Source organism: Prionailurus viverrinus, chromosome C1 (genome assembly GCF_022837055.1).
Source record: "Prionailurus viverrinus isolate Anna chromosome C1, UM_Priviv_1.0, whole genome shotgun sequence".
In the NCBI taxonomy this organism is placed as follows: Eukaryota; Metazoa; Chordata; class Mammalia; order Carnivora; family Felidae; genus Prionailurus; species Prionailurus viverrinus.
The window spans coordinates 143,442,892-143,460,425 of NC_062568.1; the positions used below are offsets into that span (position 1 = coordinate 143,442,892).

The 17,534-nt window shown below is 39.6% G+C and overlaps 1 protein-coding gene across 2 annotated transcripts in view; it reads right to left on the reverse strand.

Annotated features, from left to right (window-relative positions):
- Positions 1-13,421: 13,421 nt before the first annotated feature.
- Positions 13,422-17,534, reverse strand: part of PRKACB (protein kinase cAMP-activated catalytic subunit beta) — a 127,208-nt gene continuing 123,095 nt past the window's right edge. For both annotated transcript variants that reach the window (XM_047870594.1, XM_047870593.1), the window contains exon 10: positions 13,422-16,758. In XM_047870594.1, coding sequence (XP_047726550.1) covers positions 16,633-16,758 — 126 coding nt within the window. In that variant the 3' untranslated portion in view covers positions 13,422-16,632. The remainder of the gene's footprint in view (positions 16,759-17,534) is intronic.

A 17,534-nucleotide genomic window follows, 5' to 3' on the forward strand; every position in this document is an offset into this window, starting at 1 on the left:
GCTGCAAGTTAAGCATGTCAGCAATCCTGGACATTTCTACCATCCCTCTGGTGATGTTCCCATGGGTGACATACTCCCCTGGGGGTTTGTGGAGACATCGCTACCACATCTCCTCTTCTGCTCGCTCAAGAAAATGTGTTAGACGGCAAGTCATTGGGAACATGCCATTAAAAGGATTACTTGAATCATGGAGGATGTTTGCTATTTTAATCATTAGTAGTGACATACCAGTGGCAATTTCACAACAGATGGCGGTGCATCCATATGTTCAGAACTACTGTGCCCGAGGATCACTGCAGAGGGCAGCCAAATGTCTAATGTGGACAAAATATGCTGTGAGCTGAGATGAGGGGGAGCTCCACAGGGCTGGAGCACATGGGGGTACCTTACGCAGAAGAGCCGATGATGTAGGCTCACGCCTAGCATCGTGCCTGGCATATGGGAGAGCTTAACTAAGGAACCACATTGAAAAATGCAGGGCACACGATACCAAAGAGCTACAGATGCCAATCACATCCAAGGTCCAGCATGAGGTAGGACCCCCCCCACTTTCCCCAGTGCAGTGAGGACACACAAGTGAACTGCAACCCCCACCCCCTCCTGCAGACACATTATCTCAGGGAGGGGATCAGGTAGGGGGGAAACTCTCAGAAAAAAACTGAATATTTCCTAAAGTAATGGCTTGATTTATTAGTCTGGAGTATGCTTTTAGTCAAATAATATAAAAACTGTTTCTTCCCTCAGCCAGAGGGTGTGGGGTTGGGAGGGGGACTGGATTGATAAGGAGCAAAGGAGTTACATTTTCTCTGCTCTAAGTGATGTGCGAAGTGAAGTGTGTGACTCTGTTACATTGATATTGTTATTTGCTGGTTTTCCCGTTTTAGATATTATGCCACTCCATGTTATTTTCCCCCTTTTCATCCTAATCTTTGTTAATTAACACTATCTTTAGTTCTTCTGTCACTACCTTTGTGTAACTTCACATTTTATACTTCAATCTCTTTCTTATTCCAACAACTTTTCAGTGCTATCTCTGAGTTCCTATTTTGTCAGGTAAGGGCACTTCTCTCCACCTCTCCTTCCACCTTCTAATTTCTGTCATTTGGATAATTAATGTTTACCTTCTATTCTGTAACCATATTCAAGTCTTATTTTATAATATATGTAGGTTGAGTCTAAAAGTTTGAGAAACAAAAATACATTTATGCCGCTTTGACTATGAAATACTTTTCACTGCAGGGCCAAAGGTCAACGTCATGATTCCGGCACCTTGCAGAGGGCATTAGCCCCTAGCTGCTGCTGTAACAAATTTGAACACCACAGTTGCTTCGTGGCTTACTCAACACAAATCTAAAGTTTTGGGAGTCAAAAGTCCTCCGGGGGTCTCACTGGGCTCAAGGTGTTTACAGGGCTATTCCTTTTGAAGATTCTAGGGGAGAATTTATTTTCTTGCCTTTTCCAGCTCTTATAGGTCACCTGCATAGACTCGCGGCTTCTTCCTCCATTTTCTTCTCTCTCTCTTTTTTTTAAAGTATATTTTTTATGTATTTTTGAGGGGGAGAGCCCAAGCCTGGAAGGTGCGGAGAGGGAGGGAGAGACAGAGAATCCCATGTGGGTTCTGTGCTGTCAGTGCAGAACCTGACACAGGGCTTGTTCCCACAACCTTGAGATGATGGCCTAAGTTGAAATCAACAGTCAGACACTTAACCGGCTGGGCCACCCAGGTGTCCCCTTCCTCCATTTTCAAAGCCAGTCATTGTATTACTCTGATCCTTCTTCCTTCATTACATTTTTCTCTGATCATAGCCTAGAGAGGTTCTCTGTTATGAAACAGTCATATGGTTGGATTGGGCCCACCTGGACAATCCATAATAATCTCCCCATCTCTTGGGGCCTCTGGGTGGCTCAGTTGGTTAAGCGTCTGACTTCAGCTGAGGTCATGATCTCACAGTCTGTGAGTTCAAACCTGCGTCGGGCTCTGTGCTGACAGCTCAGAGCCTGGAGCCTGCTTCAGATTCTGTGTCTCCCTCTCTCTCTCTGCCCCTCTCCCACTCATGCTCTGTCTCTCTCTGTATCAAAAGTAAATAAAAACATTTAAAAAAAGTAAAAATAATCTCCCCATCTCACACGTCCTAATCTTTGTCACATCTGTAAAGCTCCTTTTGCCATATAAGTTAACACTGGCACAGATTCCAAGGATTTGGACATGAATATCTTTGAGGAGTCATTATTCTATCTACCACAAAAGATAAAATGTGCCTGGTGTTAAATAAAAATGAATTCTTATACTCCATCATTGTTCAAAAGCCACACCATATTTTAACATGCATGTTTCATTTTTGGACTCCAATTTGGATCAATTGCTTTCTAGGTCTGCTGCTCTGTTTTCACGTGGGATTTCTTGTTCTTGAACTCTTGGTTTGATCTCACCATTTCTTATATTCCACATCTTCCGTATCTTTATATTTGTTGGTTTTTACCCCAATCCCCACACAACTTGCCATGAAACAATGCATAGGAAATAACCTCTCTGAGTTCTTACACATGATCAATGATTATTCCTCCACTCCCTAATCTTTTAAATTGTTTCATCATCTTGTATTCACTTCATGCTGATTCCTAATATGAGTGGAATTTGCCATTTATATTTTTCCATGAATTATTCATATTCTTTTTTCCAACTTTAAGTTGAGTTCACTTTTGCTCGAACTCTTTTTATGTATAGTGGAGATTAATCCTTTGTAATATATATTTCAAAATTTTCTTTCAGAGTTTATTTATTTTCAAATTTTGTTTATGGAGGTTTCTTCATACATTTTAAATTTATGTTTTAAATTTATAGTGTTCAGGCTTTTCCTTTATTGCTTCAGGGTTTTGGGTTTTGCTTAGAGAGATGCATATATATTCTAAGTTACACAGACATTATTCTGATTTTTTCTAATGTGTACTTTTATTATTTATATTTTGTTTTTAATCCATCTGGAGTTTAGTTCAATGTTTGTTATACTTATTAAAATTTTCAAATGGATAGCCAGTAGTCTCAACACCGTATGAGTATTAATTTCTCCCCCCACCTCACTGCTTTGAAATGCAATCTTCATCAGATTGTAAACTTCTGTATATTCTTGGGACTATTTTTGAACTGTTGTCTTCTGTTGATCGGCTTTATGTGGCACCTCACCAGTACCATATTGTTCTTATTGTAGTCTTTAGACATGCAGTGCAATTTACCTTTCCTTGTTATTTTACAAAAGCATCTTGTAAAATTTTATATTTGTATGCTTTCATGGAATATTGAGAATATGTCGGTAAAGTCCATAAAGATTGTCCAGGATTTTGATTGGAAAATATTGAATTATAGATTAATTTGAAGAAACTCTTTATAATATTGACTTTCATTGAAGAAAAAAGTTATTGGGACACTTGTTACACTGGTAAGGAAGGCTTTATTCAGGACTTTTGCAATAGATGTTAAGGCTATCACAATAGGAGAAAGAGATTAGGCTAAACACCGAATACAACGAAGATAGGAGGGGATTTATAGCCAATGAGCAGTGGGAGGGGTTTGGTGGATGAAAAATTACTGAGAGGAGGGAGACATCAAGGGTAGGGGGATTCTTGATAAACTGACTTAACAGGATTCTTCTAAAACTGGGGTAGGCAGGCTGAAGACAGAGCTCAAGGATGAGGACTAGTTGAAAAGAGGGCTCAAGGACCCTGATTAAAGTTTGGTCAAAGAGAGAGTCTTTATCACTCTTTCCATCTAGGAACATAATTTTTCTCTATATTATTCAAGTTATATTCTATATTCTTCTATAAGGATTTACAGTTGTTTTCAGTCAGATTTTACTCCTTTTTTGTTACATTGAGTCTTTGGTATCATAAGAGTTTTGTTGATATTATGAGTGGGGTTTTAAAAATTACATTTCCAATTATAATTATTTAAATCGTGGGGCGCCTGGGTGGCTCAGTCGGTTAAGCGTCAGACTTCGGCTCAGGTCATGATCTCGCGGTTCGTGAGTTCGAGCCCCGCATCGGGCTCTGTGCTGATGGCTCAGAGCCTGGAGCCTGTTTCGGATTCTGTGTCTCCCTCTCTCTCTCTGCCCCTCCCCCGTTCATGCTCTGTCTCTCTCTGTCTCAAAAATAAATAAACGTTAAAAAAAAAAATAAAAAAAAAATAAATCGTAAGAGTAAATTATTGATTTTTGTAGGTTGATCTGTGCTTTGTCATCTTACTCTGCTCTCTTATTAAGTCTAGTAATTTTTCAACTTACTGTCTTAGATTTTATTTTATTTTATTTATTTTTAAACATTTATTTTTATTTTTGAGAGAGACAGAGCATGAGCAAGGGAGGGGGCAGGGAGAAAGGGAGACACAGAATCTGAAGCAGGCTCCAGGCTCTGAGCTATCAGCACAGAGCCCGATGCGGGAATCGAACTCATGAGCTGTCAGATCATGACCTGAGCTCAAGTGGGGACACTTAATCGGCAGCCAAGCAAGCATCCCTATTGTCTTACATTTTAAATGTAGGCACATTTGGGGAGCCTTGGTGCTCGGTTGGTTGAGCGTCCGACTTCAGCTCAGGTCACGATCTCGCGGTCTGTGAGTTCGAGCCCCACATTGGGCTCTGTGCTGACAGCTCAGAGCTTAGAGCCTGTTTCAGATTCTGTGCCTCCCTCTCTCTCTGCCCCTCCCCGCTCATGCTCTGTCTCTCTCTCTGTCAAAAATAAATAAACGTTAAAAAAAATTAAATGTAGGCACATTTGCCCATTTATTTGCCTGTTGATTTTTCTGATGTTATTGCATTGACTAAGGTCTCAAGAAAAGGTTGAATAATAATGGTGTCTTGTTCTTCACTTAAATATGAATGCTTCTAATATCTCACTGTAAAGTAAATATGTGTGATAGGTTTCTTATATGTTACCAGTACCGTGTTCCTAAAGCTTTCTTCTATTCACAGTTTACTAAGATATTTTAAAAATGGAATGAATGCTAATGTAGTTAATTACAGTAATGATTGATTTCCTGAGGTTGAACCACATTTGAATTGAAAGAATTTTGTAGGATTGGTCAGTCATTTGCCCCTTGCCCTTGATGTTGTTTATAGGATCATTTCTTAAGAAGTGGCAGTGAAGTTTTTATACCCATCACTTTGGTAAACACAAAGGTTTTCCAGAACACAAAATAATTCTTTTCCATACAAAACTGTTGGTTTTGTTGTTGACAATGTGGAAGATTTTGGTGAACGTCCACTTTTTTCCCCTGTCTGACCAGCACACCTTTCTTTGGAAAAACCACCCCTCCCCCAGTCCATGTAATTCTGTTGAGGCTATCAATTCTGTATATTCCCTTGCCCACGCACAGACGTAGGCTCTGACCCAGGCTGGACCAGTCAGAGTTCCCTTTCTGGATTTACACAGTGCCTGAGAGATCTCTGTCTCCCTCATCTGGGACCATACCCACTTCTGAAAGTGCAAGCCTGGAGTGGCTGGTGGTTTTATTTTCTGCCCCAGGGAGAGTGCCTATTGAGGATGAAGTTAATACTGAAGAAAGCCGGGCCAACAGGTTAAGAGAGGGGCAGAGTTTTGATGATATAGTTTGGTCTTTGAGACCTTACGGTGACAGAAGTCCCCCCTCAGACTTCCTGGTTGTGCGAGTTCACGGCTTCCCTTTTTTTGACAAAGCTGCTTTGCATGGTGTGGTCTGTTACTTGCTCCTGAGAGAATCTTGACTACTATCAATTCCAGAAGTACAAAAGCAAGACTCATGGTCTTCCTCACATAGCAAGAATGATTACCAGTCACATTTTATTAAGAAGTGTGCAAAACCAGCCTCCAATGACCAACAAGTACGTATTAAGGGAAAGAAAAAAAAAAATCACTGGCATGCTATCTAGAACAAGGTAGGTAAGACCACTGAGGAGATTCTACGTCGGGTTTTAGGTGTTGAGTATATGTGTTCTGCCGATGCAGGAAGAAAACTTTGGTTTGGTTTGCGATTACTTTCTGAGCCATGGTATAGACAGGAATGAGGTTATCCACAGATCAGTAAGCAACAAAGAGGGACACTGCTACTTGAATGAAAGAGGCTTTTTTTGGATGCCAGGAACCACATGATTTATTCAGAGAGAACAGTCTGCACTTAACTCAGCTGTGTGCTTCCTGACTTTGACTTAGTATAAAGAAAATAGTAAAAAATTTAGTAACAAGTTGGTTGTGCTCATTGAGTATGAGTTTTCAGTGTACTCTGTAGAAATGGGCAGTGAAGTAAAGAATCTCTTTTTTCCATATGGCAATGGTCTGGCTGTTAAAGAGAAGGGTGCTTGTGAGCTTGGGAATGAGGAATGAATGAGATGGAAACATTTCTTCACAGCGATGATAATGCTCATGAGGCCATTTCAGTGATATCTGTTGGTTTGCTCAAAAGCATTATCAGTGATAGAGTATCTCATTTTTTTATTATTTTTTTATTTTTGGGACAGAGAGAGACAGAGCATGAACGGGGGAGGGGCAGAGAGAGAGGGAGACACAGAATCGGAACCAGGCTCCAGGCTCCGAGCCATCAGCCCAGAGCCTGACGCGGGGCTCGAACTCACGGACCGCGAGATCGTGACCTGGCTGAAGTCGGACGCTTAACCGACTGCGCCACCCAGGCGCCCCAAATATCTCATTTTTAATCTTGAAAGAAAGAGTTTGGATTTCTTAAGGAGATAGAACTCTGATGAAAATGGCTTAATTGCTAAGAGTAAGTCTCATAATATTTGATTTTTAAAAAATGGTTAAAAATTTCAGTGTTCCTATTTACTTTTGATTAACTACTTTATCCTTATAAAGAATGCAAGCAGGGGCGCCTGGGTGGCTCAGTCGGTTGAGCATGACTTCGGCTCAGGCCATGATCTCACAGTTGGTGAGTTTGAGCCCCGTGTTGGGCTCTGTGCTGACAGCTCAGAGCTTGAAGCCTGCTTCGGATTCCGTGTCTCCCTCTCTTTCTGCCCCTCTCCTGCTCATGCTCTGTCTCTCTCTGTCTCAAAAATAAAATAAAAAACATTAAAAAAAAAAAAAGAATGCAAGCAATTCAGCAAAATGCAAGGAAGAAATTATAAAATAACCCCAAGTCTCACACCACGAGTAACATTCCAGGCCTCTTCCTATGCCCGTGTAGAGACAGAAGGCCAGAGAGATGGAGTGACACATCACTAGATAGCACGTGATTTATATAAGTTAGATCTTATTCTTTAATAGAAAGCCTTCAATTTAATTTCACTTATGTTATAAAATCTAATTCACCAAAAGAAACTGAACTGAAAATAAATGTAATTGAATTTAACACAAGAAAAAGAAGTTGAAGAAGTAGAAATGAAAACCACAAAGTAGTGACAAAATTATGAAAAATCATCTAGAAGTTAGTCGTTATCTTATTTAACCGCATGTACTAATTTTAGATTCTGTTAGTTGACTTCCTGCAATAAAAGATAAGAAATTACAAGTCTCCCTTCCTTTCCCCATCTTCTGATTTTTCTAGTTATCTTATTCTGATTTTGCCCAGGTTTAAAACACTTATATTTGGTTGTATAGCTTTACTTACCATAGCTGCTTGTAATCAGTATGACATTTAGACAGATTCAGGGTTCACCAGGGGCTTTTTGTCACTGCTTCTTCATTAAAGTTCTTTATTTTGATTTATATATCTAGTTGGATATGAAGGACCCATAGGTTTTCAATTTCTTTCTTTTGGTTATTAATAGGGACTTGACTCATGCTTTTAAATTAAAAGCGACTTGGCTGGGTGTAATATTTTGGCTAGTACTTTCTTTCCCCTAGAACTTTACAGCCATTGTTTAATTGTCTTTTGGCACAAGTATAACTATGGAGACATCTGAGGCCGGTCCGATTCTGCCCCCACCTTGAAGGTGACTGAATTCTTATGCATAAAATTTCATTGGAGTTCAAAACCCTCCCTGGAGCATGGCTTGGTGTTGAAGGCTCTGTGTCCTTTCCCCCTAAAAAAATAGTGCCTTCTTTCAATAAGTAAATTCAGTTTTTTGCTTCATTTTAGTGAAAAGTTTCTGTGCCATATATTTGAATATTTTTTTGTTTCATTCATTAATTTCAAAATTCAGGATGCCAATAGTGGATCATCTTTGTTCTCAGTATCTATTACCATTTTTGAATTTTCTTTAATCTCTTTATCTTTTTATTCTGCATTCTGTAATTATCTCATTGTAATAAAAATCTTCTCTGTATGTTAGTTAAGTCTGTGGAGTCCTCTCCACTCACCACCATGCGTTTTCCATTCTGTTTCTGGTCTGTGGAGATATTGATTTTTTAAAAATGTTTATTTATTTATTTTGAGAGGGAGAGCATGAGCGGGATAGGCCAGAGAGAGAGGGAGAGAGAATCCCAAGCAGGGATTCTTTGCTGTCAGCACAGAGCCCGAGACAGGGCTGGATCTCACCAACTGCAGGATCGTGACTTGAGCCGAAGTCAAGAGTTGGACGCTTAACTGACTGAGCCACCCAGGCACCCCTGTTGATTTTGTTTTGAATACAATCTATGTCCTTAAAGATATTTTAAAATATATTCTATCATTTCTATATGTTTTGGAGCAAAAGAGAAAAGAAGGGTTTGTATGTCATTTAAATTCTACCATGACCAGAATTTTTAAAGCTCTTCTGTGTCTGTCTCATTTTTATTCCTAATGATGTTTTTTGGGGGGTATTTTCTTTAAGCTTTCCAGAAGCTATTTCTTCCTTGTGGGACCATTTTTCTTCTCATATACTTTTAGAAGTTCCTAAATTGTATCTTCGGTTAAATATATATATATATATATATATATATATATATATATATATATATATAATATATATAATATATTTTCTTTGGAGTGGCCTTTATTTTACCACTGTTGTTCCTTCTCTTACTGTGATGGCTAAGATCACCTTTGTTCTTTCTTCTTTTACTGTGATGGCTACGATCCTTTAGCACAATGTAGAATACGACCGATGATAATGGGAACATCAATCAGAGTCCAGCCAAGAAAACAGAAACCATTCTAGGTATTTCAACAGAGGACATTTAATAGAAGACATTGGTCACATAGGTGATGGAAAAATAGAGTCCAACAGCTTCACTTTATATAACAAAAAGAGCATTGGTCACATTATTATTAAAAACTTTATAGGGGCGCCTGGGTGCTCAGTCGGTTGAGTGTCCAACTTCAGCTCAGGTCATCGTCTCACGGTTTGTGAGTTTGAGTCCTGTGTCAGGCTCTGTGCTGACAGCTCAGAGCCTGGAGCCTGCTTCGGATTCTGTGTCTTCCTCTCTCTCTGCCCCTCCCCTGATCATGTCTCTCTTTTCTCTCTCAAAATAATAAATAAACACTAAAGAATACATTGAAAAAAAACCTTTATAAAAGCAGCTAAAAATAAAGACAGACATTAAAATGGTAAAGTCACCCAAAGACTAGCAGCAGCAGAGAGCTCTATCAGCTGTGGACTGGAGGAAAAAAGGAGGAGCCAGGGTTCACAGAGCTCAAAAACTAGGACTACCTAGTAGAACATAGAACGATGACAGTGACCAGAAGTTGGGACAATGGAGAAGACTCCAGAGATGATACAGATCACAGAGAGAGATAGGGAGGGAAACACTCTGGTTATACCTTTCTGCTCCTTCCAGTGTTTTACCATCACTTTCCACTAGCAAGGCCTATCTGGTCGCTAGAGGGCTAGGGTGCTTGGGAATGAAAGTAAGGCCCCCTCCCCCCCCCCCCCCCACCTTGCAGTGAAACAGCTGTTTGCCTAGGTGTATAATTCTAAGTTAAAAAAAATCCCTCAGAACTTTGGAGACATTACTTTTCCATTTTTCTGTGTCTTCTTTTTAAAACTTTAGACAATTATCATGTCTTGAGGCTAACTCACCTTGTTTCTTTTCTCTCATATTTTTCTGTCTCTATCTTTGGAATATAAATTCTGAGAGATTTCCTAAACTTTATCTTCTAGATCACTAACCTTCTGTTATAATTGTGTCTACACTAAAATTTATTTTCTTTGTATACTTTTAAAAATCACCTTTACAAAGGTATCGTGCACTCATTTTAAGTACCTGGGTCAATGAGTTTTGACAGGTGTAGACAATCAAATGGGCACTCATGTTGCCGCTTGTATCTGTAGCTTGTTCCTTTTTATTGGTGAGTAGTATTTCATTGTATGGATATAGCACCATTTGTTGATCTGTTCATCTGTTGCTGTTTGAATTGTTCTCATTTGGGGACTGTTTCAAAGTTGTTTAACATTTATACCTTTTATTAACATATGTTTTCATTATCTTGGGTAAACACGTAGAAATAGAATGGGTAACCAATCCTATGATAAGTGAATGGCTAACTTTATACAGACTGCCAAACTTTTTTTTAATATCTAATTTTTTTATTGCTTATTCATTTCTGAGAGAGAGAGAGAGAGAAAGAGACAGACAGAGCATGAGCGGGGGAGGGTCAGAGAGAGAGGGAGACACAGAATCCGAAGCGGGCTCCACTCTGAGCTGTCCGTACTGAGCCCAACAGGGGGCTCGAACTCACTGACTGTGAGATCACGACCTGAGCCGAAGTCGGATGCTTAACCGACTGAGCCACCCAGGCGCCCCTGACAAACTGTTTTTTGCAAAGTGGCTGTTCCACTTTATATTCCTTCTGGCAATGCAGGACAGTTCCATCCAGTTCCTCTCCATCTTCACCAACGGTTGGTATTATCAGTGTTATTAATTTTCGTCTTTTTATTGGTGTGTAGTGACATACAATTGTGGTGTGTTTTTTTGGTTTTTTTTTTTTTTTTGGTTTTTTGCTGTAGTGATGAGTATCTTTCAAGGCATTCAGAACTGATTTGCTACTCAAGTTCTGTGATAGCGTACTTGAAAATTCACTGCATGCTAACCACTACACTTCAGGAAGCCCACGTTGTCTTTGAATCGTGAAAAGATTGTCTCTAATTCCACCTTAGACATAACCATATTTTCCACCTAAAGTGACATTATTAGGTGTGGTGGGCAGAATAATTTCTCCCTGTCCTCTCTCTGCCCCAGAGATGTTCATGTCCAAATCTCCAGAACTTGTGAATGTGATAAGTTATATGGTAAAGGGGAATTAGGTTACTCATTAGCTGATCTTAAAATAGGGTGAACAGCCTGTATACCCAGATGGCTCAATGTAATCACTAGGGTCTTTAAAAGTGAAAGAGGGAGGCTGAAGAGGATGTCAGTGGGATGCAGCCCAACATTGCTGGCTTTGAAGATGGAGGGATGGGGTCACAAGTCAAGGAAAGTGAGCAGCCTCTAGAAGCTAGAAAAGAGATTTTCCCCCAGCGCCTCTAGAAAGAATCCAGTACTGCTGATACCTTGATTTTAACCCAATGAGACTCATTTTTGATATCAGACTTCCAGAGCTGGTAGATAATAAATTTATGTTGTTTTAAGCCACTAACTGTGTGGCAATTTATTATACTAGCAATAGAAAATTAACACATTAAGGTAATCATTTACTGCGAGCATTACTAACCACTGAATAATCAGATGACAAACCAACTGGGGTTTCCTCACCACTACTTTATCCTCATTCCCACTTTCCTTTTGGCCATTTCATCAACATCACCATTAACAGATGCGCAGAGGCTCTAAATTTAATGATTTGTTCAGTTTTAGGTTGTATTAGCACAGCTTCAAAAAGCTTGCTTGGCATAGCTCGATGCCGAGAGTAAGTCTGACCCGGAGTTACAAGTGCTTTCAGCCACCCATGCTTTCCCCTATACTCAGTTGCTAGTGTTTTCTGTTTCCTGCTTATATTCCAGAAAAGAAGAGAAGTAAGAAAACAGGTGCACTGAGGTTTGTGACCACAATGACATACGTTTTTGTTTGCTTGGTTTTTGCTTATGGTAAATTATTTCAGTTTGGGCCAATTCTAAAGCATTTGAAGTGAGATCAATGCAAGCCCTTCACCATGGGAATATCGTGTACACATGGGAACACCGCGGTGGGCGTACCAGTTTGTTAGGACAGCCATAACAAACTGCCACAGAGTGGGTAGCTTAAACAACAGAAATTTATTTTCTCACAGTTCTAGGGGCTAGAAGTCTAAGATCAAGGTGTCAGCAGGGTTGGCTTCTTTTGAAACCCCTCTCCTTGGCTTATAGATGGTCGCCTTCCTCTTAGGTCTTCCTGTGGTCTTTTCTGGGTCTGTGTGTTCTATGTCCTAATGTCTTCTTGTAAATTCACTAGTCATAATCGGATTAGGGCCCATCCATATGACCTCATTTTACCCTAACTAAAGGTCCTACCTTCAAATACAGTCCTATTCTGAGCTCCTCATATTCTGAGTACTTCAACATATGAATTCTGAAGGAACACAATTCAGCCCTTATCAGAGAGCCCTTGTCAAACGCTATTAAAAAAAGCATATAGAAAATGTTCAGGAAGGCTGAAACGAAAGCCATTTAACTTCACATCCAATATTTGTGCATAAGAGAAAATTTAAATGGATTTCAAATGATGATTTGGAGTGAGTGAAGATATGGCTAGAATTTTATAATTGGCCGTATAAGGAAATGAGAAAACTGGTATTTTGTATTAAGCCCTGACAATGATAAAATAAAGCACTGGTATAAAAATAGTAAACATGGTATTGTAAAGTACATCAATATTTGTAAGTGTTTGCAGTAACAATGATAACAATAAAAAATGGTAAGGTGTTAAATACCTAGAAAGTTATTTCTTGAGGTCAAGGACAACTGTAGAAACACATACCAATCAGCGAAAATCGGAAGAGGTAATATGAACCTCAACAACACTTCTGAAGAAAAAGGTAAAAATTCATAGTTCATTGTTCCAATATACGGATGAGGGCTCCTGCAGTGTCAGTTATTTAAATATGTAAATTTTCAACATTAAGTTAAGAGTAAGTTAGACTAGTAGCATGAGGAAGTAGAAACACTTTTTTTTTTTTTTAATTTTTTTTTTTCAACGTTTATTTATTTTTGGGACAGAGAGAGATAGAGCATGAACGGGGGAGGGGCAGAGAGAGAGGGAGACACAGAATCAGAAACAGGCTCCAGGCTCTGAGCCATCAGCCCAGAGCCCGATGCGGGGCTTGAACTCACAGACCGCGAGATTGTGACCTGGCTGAAGTCGGACGCTTAACCAACTGCGCCACCCAGGCGCCCCAAGTAGAAACACTTTTTAGAAACTATGGAATGAATCTAGTATTTTCTTAATATATAATCAGTTGGACTAGATTGGCGGGCATTCTTCCCCTATTACTCTGTTCCCATCACCAAAGACCAGCACGAATACATAGAAACTAGAAAACTATAGGCATCTGTAGTATCCGTGGAAAAGAAATCAAGAGATAAGGGCACCAAATAGAACTCAAGGCACCGTTTTATCCTTTGAAGATACTTTAATTTTGCTGTTATGATTAATTAAAAAACACAGTTGTTTTCAGCATTTCCTAGCTACAATAGTGCATAGGAAATTCCATTCTAAACAAAGAAGTAATTAATGAAATAACAACACACCTTAACATTTACATTGATAGGTTACAGTTTACAAGGTGCTTTCACATACATTATTTCATTTGATTCTTACAACAAGCAGATAAAACAGTCAGTGGGAAAGAAAAATGATTTTTTTTTTTTTAGGCTTATGATGAGTATTTTCAGGCCAATGGGCAGTCAATACAAGAACATATCAAAAACAAGACAGCAATACCCACAAGCCACAATATCTGTTTTTGGTAGGTTGACAGTTTGATATCAGTTGGATATTTAGCATCAGTGAAGGAGGAAGGAATCAAAACAGACATAAGGTCCTTATGATATTCAAAAAATTGTAAGAACACTGTAAGAGATAAGGAGAAGAAAGATGCCCTAAAATATCACCTTACCGAGATTTACTTCAAAGCACATTATCCCTTCAAAATGTCAAATAAAAAGAATTTTGTCATGACATGTAAAAATTAGAAAAGACCTTAGAAACCGCCTAATGGAATTCTTCCATTTTGTAGAAGAGAGAGCTGAGGCCAAGGTCATGCCGACTGTGACAGACCAGACCTGAGACCCAGATGTCTTGACTTTGAGTCAAGGGGTCCCTCCTCTGCAGTGCCATCTCCTTATCATTTACTGAGGAAAAATGTAATTTCTTCTGCTTCAAATAATGTAATCTGAGGTTAAACACTGATTCATTCCACTGATTTCTTATTCAAATTTTCATCCTGTTCTTGGCTAAATTGTGGCTGAAACTGGGAGTTTTATATAACTTGAAGATATTCTAATTCCGCGTCTTTGATTGGTTGGAAATAGACTCCCTTGACATATCTGAAAGCTTGCTCATGTCCTTTAAGTGGAGAGAGAAATGGGAATGGCTAAATAGCCCTCAAAACCAACGCATGCCGAGAGGTCATCTACCTAGGCAGATTCTACAGCAAGTTGTGCAGGGCAAGTAGTAATTTTATTTAAAACGTCTTTTTAGAACTTAGAGAAATCTTCTCAATTGCTGAAAACTAAAATGTAATAATCAAATTGTCATCCCCATGATTTATTAAAATAATTCTACAATAATGTACAATAAAGCTACCATGGTATTTGTTGCATACATATAGAATACAACGACCAGCATGTTCTTGGGCCAAAAAAAAGAATGAAAATATTTTATAGAAATGATGGTTTAAATTTATTAACATGAATGACATATTTTTGTCACATAAAACTTGATACAGCAAAGTATATCATATTTTTCTTGCACATTTTAAATATAAGTGGACCAACTGAAATCAGTTATCAGCTCTTAAATGACATAACCATGCAGGAACACTTGACAACCAAAAGATGTACAGATGGATGCAGAGAACATCCCAGACAGGCTTTTTCAATGTCTTCAAAGGTTTTACAAGAGTGTGGTACAGAGATAAAGAAGTTGTCAGTGACCGGCACCAATAATGAAGCAAATAGAATGCTTATATACATTAAGATCAGTCTGATTAAAAATAACTCAACTTATATGCATGTAAATTGATCATAAAAAATGAACACAGTTTACTTTCAGCTCTTTTGGTGTGTTGTTTTAAGATAGGTCACTGACACACGGAGATAAAACCAGATGGGAAAATTTAAAAGCAAAGAAAAAAATACTTTAAAAACAGAGTTAAGCCATGGATTCTCAACAAACGTGGAACTAACTGTGCAAAAATGCTTGAAATTTCCACTGACAGCAATGCTGTTGGCAAAAAAGAATTAAAAAAAAATTAAACTCAAATACTAACATTGCATCTGCATGATCATACATGCTGTGTACGGAAAGAGGCTGGAAATTCTAACGTGTCTAAAACTATCACACCTCAAAATTAAAATACAGTTGTGGCAGTTTTAAAAACTTTGTCCCTTTTCCTCGTGGATGAGGCATAGGATGAACGCTGAAGCTACAACAGTGCCTCTCCCTCGGGCTGACAGATACTGTGTGCTGGAATAACCTGGCAACAACTCCTTTTGTCCTTAACCGTGACAAAACAAAGCGAAGCAAAACAAACAGAAAAATCCCTATATAAATAAGAGTGTCTCTACACTGCTTACAAGCATCAAGCCATTTGTTGGACTCAGCAAAGTAATTGTCCACATTAATGATCTTTTTTAGTTCGTTTTTTTTTTTTTTTTCCCGTAAAAAATTTACAAGGAGGACTTGTTTGAGAAACTAAAAAATTTGTCCCTTTCTTCATCAGTCGCGTTCTGTCAAAATACTGGCTAAAACCCTTACGGAGGAGCGAAGGTGTAGAAATCTTAAAGCCCTAATCCCTACAGCAATGACCAAGTGATGGTCCCCTACCAAGTGATGGGACCCACAGCTTTAGTTTCTCCTGTGAGTGAGCTGCATGTGTCACACTGCACAGGTGGTCACCCGATTACTCACCGGGAGGAAAATACAAAAGGTGGTGAAGGGAGACGGAACCTCTGATCTCTAGAAATCCAAATTGCCGGGTGTAGCTCCTCTATCCAAATGTCTATCCAAATGTCTCACCAGAGCGGTGAGTTCTGCAAAAGGTATTGTTTTGTTTTGTTTTGTATAAATTGCCTTGTTGATACGACACTCTGTCTTCAAAAACTGTCAGAAGTTTTGGCAAAACTGAGTCTGAGCTACTCAAAGTAAAAATAATTACTGGCCGTACAGCCTCAAGCCATTGACCAACAACCATAACGGCAAGAACTACCGAAGGTAACACTTACCCTTCCTTTCAAATATCACAGAGCCATAACACTGCCCGTCTGAAATACCCACAAAATAAAATGGAGCACTGCTTGGAGAAAACCCGACGAACATGAAAAAGGAAGAAATGGGTGGAGGGGAGGAGAAAGCCCAACCAGAGGGAAGCGGGAAGGTGTCTAGTTGTGTGTTATGGCACAGACAATGCTTGCTTAGCGGTGCCTTGTTACATAGGTGGACGCAGAGCGCACACACGGACGATGGCAATAAAGACCTCACTCAGTCGCTGGAATGACGGAACTAGGTAACTGCTTCACAAGGACGGTCTCGACTCCACCTGATCTCTCAACAGAGTGCAAAGACTGAGTGTGAGCTCTGATGTCATCTTGTTGCCCATCTTTAAAATTCACAAAATTCTTTTGCACATTTTTCTGTTATAGAGACACGGATATCTTCTTCTTCATAGTCATCAAAGTTGCTGGTATCTCCAGAGCCTCTGAACTTTGGTATGAATGGTGCTTCCACCTGGAAATGAGACAGAAAAATGAAGTGTGATATTTTGATTTATCATAGGAAAAACGTATTTGGTCTTCACCCTAATCCCGGGCACAGAGCTCCTTAAACTCTTGGATGTCATAAGTGTTATGTTAATGAGGTGACTTTTGGAAAGCCCCTAGGTAACCTAAGGATGGGTGCTGGTTAGACACTCGGAACTTTCAGTCTCACCTCCTAACCTCCAGGAGCGGGGGTGGGGAGGGTGGGGGGCTGGAGACGGAGTTTAGTCACCAATGGCCAATGATTTAAATAATCATGCCTACCTAATGAAGCCACAGGACTTCAAGAGGATGGGGTAGGGAGAGCTCCCAGGCCGGTGAACAAGTGGGGATTGGGGGAGAGTGGCGTGCTTGAAGAGAGCAGGAAGCGCTGAGCCCCGTCCCCATATCTTGCTTTATGCATCTCTTCCCTCTGGCTGTCTTTGAGTTACATTCTTTTATAATAAACTGGTAACAGTAAGCAGTTTCTGACTTCTCTGAGCTGCTCTAGCAAATTAATCGAACCCTAGGAGGGGTTTGTGGGAAACCTCTGATCTAAAGCTGCTTAGTCAGAAGCAGGTGCCTAACTTGCAATTAATGTCTGCAGTGGTGGTAGGTGGAGGGCACTCTTCTGGGACTGAGCCCTCAGCCTGTGGGGTCTGCGGCTATCTCCAGGTTCAGCGTTAAGAACTGAGTTAATTGCATGGTGGTATGGAGAAAAAAAAACCAAACCCACAAATATTGGAATCAGAAAGAGGAATGATGAAT